This window comes from Danio rerio, chromosome 18 (assembly GCF_052040795.2).
Source record: "Danio rerio strain M-AB ecotype USA chromosome 18, GRCz13ab, whole genome shotgun sequence".
NCBI lineage: Eukaryota > Metazoa > Chordata > Actinopteri > Cypriniformes > Danionidae > Danio > Danio rerio.
In genome coordinates this window covers 965,001-977,469 of record NC_141038.1, presented here as the reverse complement: position 1 = coordinate 977,469, position 12,469 = coordinate 965,001, and the positions used below count along the sequence as shown (strand labels likewise).

Genomic DNA, 12,469 nt, shown 5'->3' with positions numbered 1-12,469 from the left:
AGATAGATAGATAGATAGATGGGCGGATGGATAGATGAATGGATCGAAAGATATTGATAAATTAATAACTAGAAAACCATATGGATGGATGGATGGATGGATGGATGGATGGATGGATGGATGGAAGGACGGACAGACAGATGGATGAATGAAAAGAAAGATGGATGGATGGATAAATAGACAAACACAGATAGATGGACGGGTGGATAGATGAATAGAAGGAAAGATATATTCCTTCTATTCAATAAATAGAAACCCATATTGACTGATGGATGGATGGATGGATGGATGGATGGATGGATGGATGGATGGAAAGACGGATGAAACGATGGAATAGATGGATGGACGGACAGATGGAAGGATGAATAGATAGATAGATAGATAGATAGATAGATAGATAGATAGATAGATAGATAGATAGATAGATAGATAGATAGATAGATAGATAGATAGATAGATAGATAGATAGATAGACACAGACAGACGGACGGACGGATGGAAGGAAGGAAACATGGATGGATGGATGGATGGATGAATGGATAGATAGATAGATAGATAGATGGCTAAATAGACAGACACAGATAGATGGGTGGATGGATAGATGAATGGATGGGAAGATATTGATAAATATCTAAACCCATATAGATGGATGGATGGAAGGACGGACGGACAGATGGATGAATGAAAAGAAAGATAGATGGATGGATGGATGAATAGATAGACAAACACAGATAGATGGATGGGTGGATAGATGAAAAGAAGGAAAGATTTATTCCTTCTATTCAATAAATAGAAACCCATATTGACTGATGGATGGATGGAAGGACTAAAGGATAGATAGATAGATAGATAGATAGACAGACAGACAGACAGACAGACAGACAGACAGACAGACAGACAGACAGACAGACAGATAGATAGATAGATAGATAGATAGATAGATAGATAGATAGATAGATAGATAGATAGATAGATAACTGGATGGAAAGATATTGATAAATCAATAAATAGATACCCATATTGACTAATGGATGGATAGATAGATGAATGGACAGACGGGCGGAAGGATGGATGAATAGATAGATGGATGAATTCATAGGGTGGATGGATGGACGGACAGATGAATGGATGAACAAAGACTGATCAATCGATACACAGACAGACATGGATGGATGGATGAAAGAATAGATAGATGGATGGATAGATATACAAACAGAGACGAACAGACAGATAGATTGATGGAAAGATGGATAAATCAATCAATAGATAGATAGATATTCACATCCATATGGATGGACGGACGGATGGAAGAATAGATCATTCAGTGAGTGATACAGAGCTGTAATGGGCTGAAAACCTGCTGGAACTACTTTAGCTGTGCCTTTATCTGGCACTAACACCTCAGAGTGCTCATCAGCCAATCAAAATCAAGCTTTCAGCAGCCCTGTGGTATAATTAATATAAGGGAACGGTCAACTTCTGAAAGGGCTTTTCAAATCAGTGCCGCTGACTTCACAAATCAGCGTTTTACTGCCCGTCTGCACCCTACTAACCTCATTCATCTCCAGATTCAGAGAGGACAAACAGTGGTCTCTGCTTCAGACACGGCTGTGGCGATATTCAGGATGGATCCATTTTGTTTTGTTATATAATGCGTGCATCCGTGCTTGCGCTCATGTACACATCACAGAGCCATGAGCTGAATGCTGCGGCGTCTGGTCAGAGCTGCTGGCTAGTAAATGTAACAGGATGATGATGAGGTTTATTGACTCCATGTGAAGTCATGCATACAGGGTCAAAAATTAACATTTCACCATGTCTGCCAATGGCGTGTGAAATTTACCATGCATAAATTATCTTTACAGCACCATTAAACTGTGCTTTGCAGTGTTATATTTAAAGAATATACAGTATAAGACAGAATTAGTTTTTTTTTTATAAAAAATACTAATATTCTATAATAACAGAACATTAGTATTAGGGGGCTAATATTCTAATTCTGGCTTCAATTATATACACTCACCGGCCACTTTATTAGGTACACCTTACTAGTACCTGGTTGGACCTCCATTTGCCTTCAGAACTGCCTTAACCCTTCATGGCAGAGTTTCATCAAGCTACTGGAAATATTCCTCAGAGATTTTGCTCCATATTGTCATGATAGCATCACACAGTTGCTGCAGATTTGTCGGCTGCACATCCATGATGCCAATCTCCCGTTCCACCACATCCCAAAGCTGCTCTATTGGATTGAGCTCTGGTGACTGTGGAGGCCATTTGAGTGCAGTGAACTCATCGTCATGTTCAAGAAACCAGTCTGAGATGATTGAGCTTTATGACATGCTGCGTTATCCTGCTGGAAGTAGCCATCAGAAGATGGAGACACTGTGCTCATAAAGGGATGGACATGGTCAGCAGCAATACTCAGGTAGGCTGTGGCGTTGATGCTCAATTGGTACTAATGGACCCAAAGAAAATCTCCCCCACACCATTACACCACTACCAGCAGCCTGAACCGCTGATACAAGGCAGGATGATCCATGCTTTCATGCTGTTGAGGCCAAATTGTGAGCCGAGCATCTGAATGTGTCAGCAGAAATGGAGACTCATCAGAGCAGCAACGTTTCTCCAATCTTCTATTGTCCAGTTTTGGTGAGTCTGTGTGAATTGTAGCCTCAGTTTCCTGTTCTTAGCTGACAGGAGCGGCACCCGGTGTGGTCCATAGAGGCGGCAGAATAGAGAGGGCGGCATCTGCAACATCTCCCTCACCACCCACGTCCTCAGTTTTTTCCGCGCATAGGGCGGCAGAATAGAGAAAGCAGCGTCCACGACACCTCCCTCACCACCTGCGTCCTCAGTTATCACCCTATCAGTTACATTTATATATATATATATATATATATATATATATATATATATATATATATATAAATGTAACTAATATATATATATAAATGTAACTAATATATATATATAAATGTAACTAATATATATATATATAAATGTAATATATATATATATATATATATATATATATATATATATATATATATATATATATATATATATATATATATATATAAATACTTTTAGGGAGGGTTTACCTTTATTTGGAAAGGACAGTAGAGCTTGCAGACAGGAAAGTTTTGGGAGCAGAGAGAGGGGAAGAGTCAGCAGGGACCTTGAGCCAGGAATTGAACTCAGGTCGCCGTGAGCACCATGGTGCTATATGTTGGCACACTTAACCACTAGGCTATTGGCGCCAACATAATTTTTGCTTTTGGTAAGTGTTAAATCTAGATTCTGCCTTAGATACATTAGATTTGCCTCATGTCCAGGAGTTTTTTATGCATGTTTTGTAATTGTAGTACTGTAAAAATGTTTAATTTCTGTCTGTACTCACCTTATTCCTTGCGTACGAGTGGGCACAGCCATTTGAATCTTTTTGGCTTGATTCTTCTGCTCTCATTCACTTCTATTCATTTTTAGACGTTAAAAACAGCTCGTTTTGCTGCTTAATGTTGCAAACTGACATTTTCGTATTATATTATTCTACTTGGTCTGTATAGTCATGCACATACTGGTTTACAGAGTAAGTAGTTTGACCGTTTTCTGCCGTTTAATATTCCTGGTCCTTTCTCTTATCGACAACTAGATTGGAAGATCTAAAACAATCGCAAAAACGAGTGCACTTCCTTCCGCATTGAACAATATATGTCAATATATGCATGCAAATCTCAAAAATGATGTTGTTTTAGCCTTAAATTGGGCCAAATATGGTTATTTTTTAAATTTATTCATTCATTCATTTTCCGTTCAGCTTAGTCCCTTTATTAATCCGGGGTCACCACAGCGGAATGAACCGCCAACTTATCCAGCACATTTTCACACAGCGGATGCCCTTTCACCCACAACCCATCTCTGGGAAACATCCACACACACGCATTCACACTCATACACTACGAACAGTTTAGCCTATACTTAATTCACCGGTACCGCATGTCTTTGGATTGCGGGGAAAACCGGAGCACCCGGAGGAAACCCACGTGAACGCAGGGTATTTTTTAGTTATGAAATTTAAATTACATTTTTAAGCACAACTGGGTTGGGTTCATCCATATTTGACCCAGTGTTGGGTTAAAACAAACCCATCATTTTTATTGTGTGTATTAGAACGTTTGGCTGATATGTTATTTTCCTGGATCATATCGGAGCACTTGCCACCAGCACTTCAAACGGAGACTTTTCAGGTTCTTATTATGTTATTCAGCACAGATAAATGTGTGTTTGCGGTAGTCTTTGCCCTCAGCGAGAGCGACAGAACAGTTTGTTAGTAGAGCAGATCGGGAATGATTCAGTCCCGCGGGAGGGATGAGAAGGGGGGGGGGGGGGGTGTCAGAGAGAGAGAAAGTGAGATAGAGGCAAAAATAGAGGCATTATCACGATGCACAGAGATGTATGATTTGTTTTTAATCATCTGGTGTTGATTAATTTAGCGGTAATGGGGGCTGTTTTTAGATAATGCAAGCATGTAATAACATTTCACATCTTTAAGCTTTATCCCAACTGGCTTACATTGCATTCGAGATGATGCATCGTTTTGTTTTTAATATGAATATCTATTATTCTGTGTAGATGTGTGCAGGTTTGACCTGTAGCCAAGAAAGAAAGACTTTAATTCATGTTTGACTTTAAAATATGTCTCGTCTTGGTGATGTTCCTTCATTATTGCATATGATAATCCATGTGGAGGTGATGGTGACAGCTTTATACGCATGGATGGTAATCTCTGGGATTAGAGTTTTGGCCTTTTCCGAATAAACTAAAATGTTGGTGACGGAGCCTTCAGAAGGAACACTCACACACACACACACACACACACAATCACACACACAATCACACAGCGCTCTCTTGAATATCATTTCATTTCACACTTTCTTGCTTTCTCTTCACAGGATTTACTCACCCTCCAGATGGATGTTGTATAGACACTGAATCCTTTCTGCTTACTGTCATCCCGCTAACCGACTTGGAGACACACACACGCGTGCGCATGCGCTCTTTGGCACCGAAAACCGAGGCGCGATGCGTTTTGACATGTCACGCGCGCCCGCAAAAAAAGAAGAAAAAAGCCCGCCCGCTTAATCCCGCGGTTTGGGATTGGGCGGGAAGACTCGGCTGAGGAAACACGGGATTGGGTGGATTGAAGAGTCTAACCGCTGCTGTGACTCAGATGAGGAGATGAATCTACATCACTTCACTTTACCTCAGCTGAAACTAGCGGACGGACTGTCAGGGGAAAAAAGAGTTTTTCCTCTCAATACAGTTGGATTAATTGGAATTAATAGCAAATTTGGACAAACAGTTCGAGTGTTAAGCAACATTACACTATTTAACGATGGCTTTTATGGTGAAACACGTAGTCGGAGGTCATCTGAAGAATCTGACAGGAGGTCTGACAGAAGAGAAACCTGAAGGGGAGAAATCTGAAGCTGCGGCTAAAGGAATGACACAAGAAGAGTTTGAACAGTACCAACAGCAGCTAGAGGAGGAAAAGTAAGACGACAAACCTTGCTTCCTACCTGACATTAGCGTATATCTCGAAGGTTTGTGGATGTGGTGGTATTTTGAGGCTGTGTGTTTGTGTGTGTGTGTGTGTGTGAGGCGAGTGAGCGGGCAGCGCGCGTTTGGAGGAGCGCGCGCATTTTTCGCGCTTCGTTGGAAATAAAGCGCGGGCTCGCAGCTGCTCATTTCGCTCAGGGAGATTCCTGCTCAGTCAGATATTAATAATAATCCACATTACTCACATCCACATGAATGTTTACATTTTAATTTGCGAATAATAATTCGGTCAAGTTGCTTCAAGGTAAATTATGCTTTTGTTCATGTAAATGAGGTATTCGAGAACAGTCAATCGATCATCGTTACATTCAAAGTTTACAAAACAGAAAGTCGTGGTTTATTTTAGACTATGTATTATATTAGTACATCTGTTGAACTGATTCATTGCTGTGCGCTTTATTAAATCGACTCGTATTGACTCAATAAGGCTGACGCCTCAGGTAAAATGATTATAATTAGTATTTTACTCCAGTTTCACTGTATCTTCAATCAAATCTTCCATTTAGGACAGATAAGTCACATTGACTTGACCTCTTTGAAAACTGAGATTTCCAAATTAATCCAAAAACCTATAATCTAACAATCTTATCGTGATTTGGCATAATTGCGATTTTACTAATTTCATTATATTCCCAAACAAATCTCTTGTTTAGTAGTGAGTCTTCTTCGAAAACACTATTTGAGATCTTACTAATGGGAAAAAGCTAAATATAAGGTTATATAATTATTAAATTACGACATATAACACTACAGTTCACTGCATCCTCAATATCATATAAATAAATCCACTTATGTAAATATTTTAGAGGAAAGAAATACAGGAAGTCTAATAAAATGACACTGGTTATCCTTCAAATCATGAGCAAACATAATTTATATTATACCCCAGTTGCATTTCATCCCCAGTCAAATCTCCCCTGTTCATTATAGATGAATTAAATTGTCTTCCTTTAAAATATCCTTTGATATTTTGAGTAAAACTAATAGGGGGAAAACTAAATATGAGGCTCTTATAACCACCGTATCCTGATCATGCACTGCAGCCAAACAAAAATAAAATCTGCTTATTTCACACGCTTTGTCATTAGATATCAGCTCATACAGGACTGACATGAACAGGTGGCTGAGTTGACGCCGTTTGCAAAACATGCCATATTTGGAAAATTGTGATTTCACAGACTTCAAATGGCTGTGCCGAGCTCATCCTCATGGTGGTAATCCAACTCATATCCTCCGAGAGCAGATTTTACACGCCGAGAACAGCTAGTTTAAGAGCGCTGACTTTGACAGGCAGTCGTGTGGTTAATCTCTTGAATCAGCCAAACCACTGTGATCTCCTCAAAGGTTTTTGCTGGTTATTGATACGGGGATTATCTTAACTAGTTCTTTGTTATAGTGAACTGAGTGCATGAGCATCAGAAGACTGTGTAAATCTCTCTCGCTCGTGCTCTTATTCTCTAAGCACTCATTTTGGCAGCTGCTTTTCACTGAAGTGCTTAATTTAAAGGCATAGTTCACCCAAAAATGAAGATTTCCTGTTAATTTACTCACCCACAGGTCCTTCAAAATATGTAGGGGACTTTTCATCTTTAGTAGAGCACTAAAGCAGATTTTGGGCTGAATTCGTGGTGTTTGGTGCTTATATAATAACAGTAAACAGTCACAGGTTTTTTAAATTAACAATTAATTAACAATACAAATGAGTCCTAATGAATAGGCGTGGCTCCTGATGGCACACTGAAGCCTTGCAAAGTGAAATGATCCCTCTGTGTAAGAAATTGAACATTATTTACAATATTATTAGCTTTAATCTGCAGCCTGGTCAAACAGTTCTCGTCTCATGTGTTAATGTAGTCTGATTGTAGTCCGTTGGTTTTAATGACGAAAGCATGAGGGCGTGTGATTGGACGGGAGGTCAGGTGATGCAGTTTGTTGATAGTTATTGATGTATTACAATAGCAACTGGACTACAGTCAGTGCTTAATTTGTAGATGAATAATTTCTGGAATGGGGCAGCATGGTGGCGCAGTGGGTAGCACTGTCACCTTATAGCAAGAAGGTCGCTGGTTTCAGCCCTAGCTGGGTCAGTTGGCATTTCTGTGTGGAGTTTGCATGTTCTCCCCGTGTTGATGTGGGTTTCCTCTGGGTGCTTCGGTTTCTCCCACAGTCCAAACATATGCACTATAGGGGAATTGGGTAAGCTTTCCAATGACTCGTTGCAGCTGGAAGGGCTTCAGCTTCCATGCTGGATAAGTTGGTGGTTCATTCCCCTGTGGCTGATTCCCTGATTAATAAAGGGACTAAGCCAAAAGAAAATAAATAAATAAATTATCTTTATTTATTTATAATTTGGTCAGGATTTGGTTCGGTAGGCTACAAATAAATAATTTGTTATGAACATTTTAAATATTCATAAATAACTAATTTACTGCTGCCTACGTCAACGATGCCATCGTCCATTGCAATGTTTTACATTAGACATCGTCTCATGCCGAATTAGTCAACATCATCCAACCCTAATATATATATACTTGACTGCCTCTGGCATTTTGAAAATACAACTATTATTTAGAAAGGCCACTATGCCATTATTTATTTTCGATGCTCACTTCGTACAAAACATTAATCACTAACCAATGAGAGTAATTGTAAATGTAAGAAAGCTGATTGGTCAAAAGTGACTACCTTTATGTGTGTGAACACACAATCAACACAGCTTTGCTCGCTGTCTTTGCTTGCTGCACAACAATAAAACCCCACACCCTGCTCAATATTTCGCTTCAATAACAATGTTTGCATGGACTTTCAGTCCTTTAGGGCGGGACTATCTGTCGTTTAGGGCCTGACAATCTGTCATTTAGGGCAGGACTATCAGTCATTTAGGGCGGGACTATCAGTTCTTTAGAGCAATGGTTCTCAAAGTGGGGGTCGGGACCCCCTGAGGGGTCGCGGGACAATGAAGGGGGGTCGCCTGTTGATTTCCAAAAATTGATTTATTTTTATTAAACCATAAGTATTACCATATTTTATCCATAACCTACTGAAGAGAAAAAAATAGTCGTTTATACCATATATAGTTACTATAGTAGCCTTATAGTTACTACTTTTATTGGATTGCAACCCCTGGGGTATTAAAGTTATATTAAAATTATTAAAATTATATTGAAATTATTATTATTATTAAAATGATATTAAAGACACAGCAATAGCGTCAGATGCAGCAGATTTCATAACACCCGGTTAAACTTTGTGGCCCATTTACAGCTCTCATACATTAAAAAAATTAAAAGAAGAATAGACTTGGGTCCATTGGTGTGTGTGTGCCATTGCATGCAAGGTTTCTGTATTCATGACCACCTCAAAGGATAATAGGGGTCGCGAGTCACTGGCATTGTCATTTTGGGGGTCGCGGCCTGAAAAGTTTGGGAACCCCTGCTTTAGAGCAGGACTATCAGTCGTTTAGAGCAGGACTATCCTTTGTTTAGGGCGGGACTATCCGTCGTTTAGGGCGGTACTATCCGTCGTTTAGGGCAAGACTATCAGTTCTTTAGAGCAGGACTATCAGTTATTTAGGGCGGGACTACTATCAGTCGTTTAGGGCGGGACTATCAGTCGTTTAGGGTGGGACTATCAGTTCTTTAGAGCAGGACTATCAGTTATTTAGGGCGGGACTACTATCAGTTGTTTAGGGCGGGACTATCTGTCGTTTAAGGCGGGACTATCAGTCGTTTAGGGTGGGACCATCAGTTCTTTAGAGCAGGACTATCATTCATTTAAGGCGGGACTATCCATCCTTTAGGGCGGGACTATCCGTCAATTAGGGTGGGACTATCAGTCGTTTAGGGTGGGACTATCAGTCGTTTAGCGCAAGACTATCAGTCGTTTAGCGCAAGACTATCAGTCATTTAGCGCAAGACTATCAGTCTTTTTCACTTGAAGTCATTAACATTTTGTCACATACACACATTGAGGTATTCATCATGCAAAAGGTAATGCTGGATCAAATAAATACCAGAACGTAAATCACGAATATCTTCGGCAAGATCTGGCTCAAATTAAGCACTGAGTGCAGTTGCACATGCACTGAGGACTGTTTGACCAGGCTGTGGATTAAAGCTAATAATAATGTATAGATTCTTACACAGACTGATCGTTTCACTTCACAAGACCTCATCAGGAGCCAGGGCTATTGATTTGGACTCATTTGTATGTGTTTATTTTAATAATCTTTTTTTGTTTATTTAATATTGTAAACCTGTCACCATTCTCTGCCATTATATCAATCACCAAGAGCCACAGATTCAGCTCAAAATCTCACCTACATCTTGGATGACCTGTGGGTGAAATATCTCTTTTAGGATGGATCTCACAAGTAAATCTAACTAGTTTATGTATTGTCAGAAAAGCTGCTAATTCGTTCAAATAAGTTGAGTTCGTTTGTAAGAAATTAATATTTAAAAGGAGGCGTGCCTCAAAGCCTCACCCCTAAACCTACACGTCATCGTTGGATGAGCAAATCGTACTAAAATATACATTTGAGATTGTAAAAATTTTTATGCATTAACCTTTATATCAAATTGCGTTGGAATAGCCAACAGCTCCTGCCAATGTTGATCAGTTCATCAGAAAATGTGTAATGCATTGAAGGCATAGTTCACCCAAAAAAATTGTTTACTCACTTTTAAGTGGCTCCATATCTTTATGAGTTTCTTGAACACAAGTGAAGAATGTTAGAAGCCATCAACATCAAAATACTATGGTAATCAAAGGCTATTGATTTCAAACATTATTTTAAAAAAAGAGCTTAATTTGTGTTCAAAATGAAAAAGAAACCCAAACAAATCGAGTAAACGATGACAGAATTTAAATTTTGGGGTAAACCTTGCATTTAAGTGCATCACTGTACACACAGTCTGTGTATGTTTCTCTGCCATAAGTCGGGTGTAAGACAACACACAACTCTTTTTTTGTATTCTTTAGAATTGTCTTGAGAATTTTATTCAAATGAAATTAATATTCATGAAAAAGATTTCTTTGATTATCTTAGCATCACTTCAGTTGTGTCTTTTATACTGTTTTCCAGTAATTTATTTAAAGCAATATTTGTATAATTACAATAATACTGGGATTTTTAAAAAGTAATTGTAAATAATTTTAATTTACAGTTTTAATTTAAAACATTTTTTTTTATGATGGATGAAAATAAATTAGCATTTAAAATAGGTATTTTTAAATATTTTTAAAATTCTAATCTCATTACATTATATATAAAACTGTAACAACTTGTAATTAAACAAATTTCTTTAAACAAATATAAGTATAAGAACTTTGACAAACATAGGAAGTATTTTTGTTTCATCAAAAAGTGTGGTAATGATAACCATTCCACAAGCTAATCTAGCACAAAGTAGTGCCTAAAATGTCACTTAAATGCAGTATTTAAACCTCAAATATCTGAAAAAAAGAACCACCCCTTTTAATTGGCTGGCCACGGACCTAATATATATATATATATATATATATATATATATATATATATATATATATATATATATATATATATATATATATATATATATATATATATATGTATGTATGTATGTATGTAAATGTATTTATGTATAAATATCCTCTCGCCTCTGACCCCTGTATAGCAGTCCCACAACTTACTGAAACTCGATGACACTCGAATACCCTGTCGGTCATGTCTAGTAGCTGGAAATGAGCTTTTCACAGTGTCTGCTATAATGTTAATGTTGTTATTGTGTGTGTTTAAACTAATGATTATGGCCACTGTGCACAGTACAGTTACAAACTTATTGCCACATTAGATCGTCATGATAACATAATATATACTTTCATTGATTTCCTGAAGATAAACACCAAAAATAACAACTGGAATCACTACAGCAGTCGCCATGATCAGCAGTCTGATCTCATATGAAGCATGAGCTCACGATGACATATGATTACATACAGCACCTTTAAGGACTCAGTAGTATAATTTCTTCCTAGGTCGAATTGAACCTGCAACCCTCTAAGGGTGCTTTTCACACCTGTGAATCGATTCAGTTGTTCCGAAACAGAGATTACAATTGTTACATTGTTGCTCTTTGCTCTTGGAGCGGTTCCAGCCGAGACCACCTCACTCAAGCGATCTCGGAGCGATTACTTTGGCGCGGAACAGAGCGCGATTGCCCTGTTCACAAATGCCAAACGAACCGCGCTAAATGGGCAAACGAGATACGTTCCGAAACAAAAGTTTAGGTGTGAAAGCACCCTAAAAACCAGACCAGAACATTAATTTTACCTTTCACCCCACATGACCTCTAAATTCTGCATGAAATTCAAATTTGCAGTGTTTTTTGCTACTTCAGATTGTTAAGGTGAAGATTTAGTTGTGCAATCCACTAAAAACTGTTTGTTTTGTTCATCTTTAATCAAGACATTTCTCATCTACTTCTGCTCTGGAATGGCAGTCTTTCTCTGACTCTGATTGGGTAAAATTTGCTAAGCCGCGGCCATCTAACTGTCAGTATGCTGCGAGTGAAAGATGATAGGAGGAGCACAACAATAAAACCCCACCCCCTGCTCAATATTTCGCTTCAATAACAATGTCTGCATGGACTATCAGTCCTTTAGGGCGTGACTATCTGTCGTTTAGGGCGTAACTATCTGTCGTTTAGGGCGGGACTATCTGTCGTTTAGGGCGGGACTATCAGTCTTTTAGGACGGGACTATCAGTTCTTTAGAGCAGGACTATCAGTCGTTTAGAGCAGGACTATCCTTCATTTAGGGCGGGACTATCCGTCGTTTAGGGCGGGACTATCAGTCGTTTAGGGCGGGA

The 12,469-nt window shown here is 38.7% G+C and overlaps 1 protein-coding gene across 4 annotated transcripts in view; it reads left to right on the top strand.

The window, feature by feature from the left end:
- The first annotated feature begins 5,235 nt into the window (after positions 1–5,235).
- Positions 5,236–12,469, top strand: part of cplx3b (complexin 3b) — an 18,804-nt gene continuing 11,570 nt past the window's right edge. For 3 of the 4 annotated variants that reach the window (XR_015514467.1, XR_015514468.1, XR_015514469.1), the window contains exon 1: positions 5,260–5,556. Coding sequence is in view for 1 of the 4 variants with exons in the window: in NM_001171590.1 (NP_001165061.1) it covers positions 5,399–5,556 (158 nt within the window). In the remaining 3 variants the exon portion in view is untranslated. 4 annotated transcript variants of the gene reach the window in all.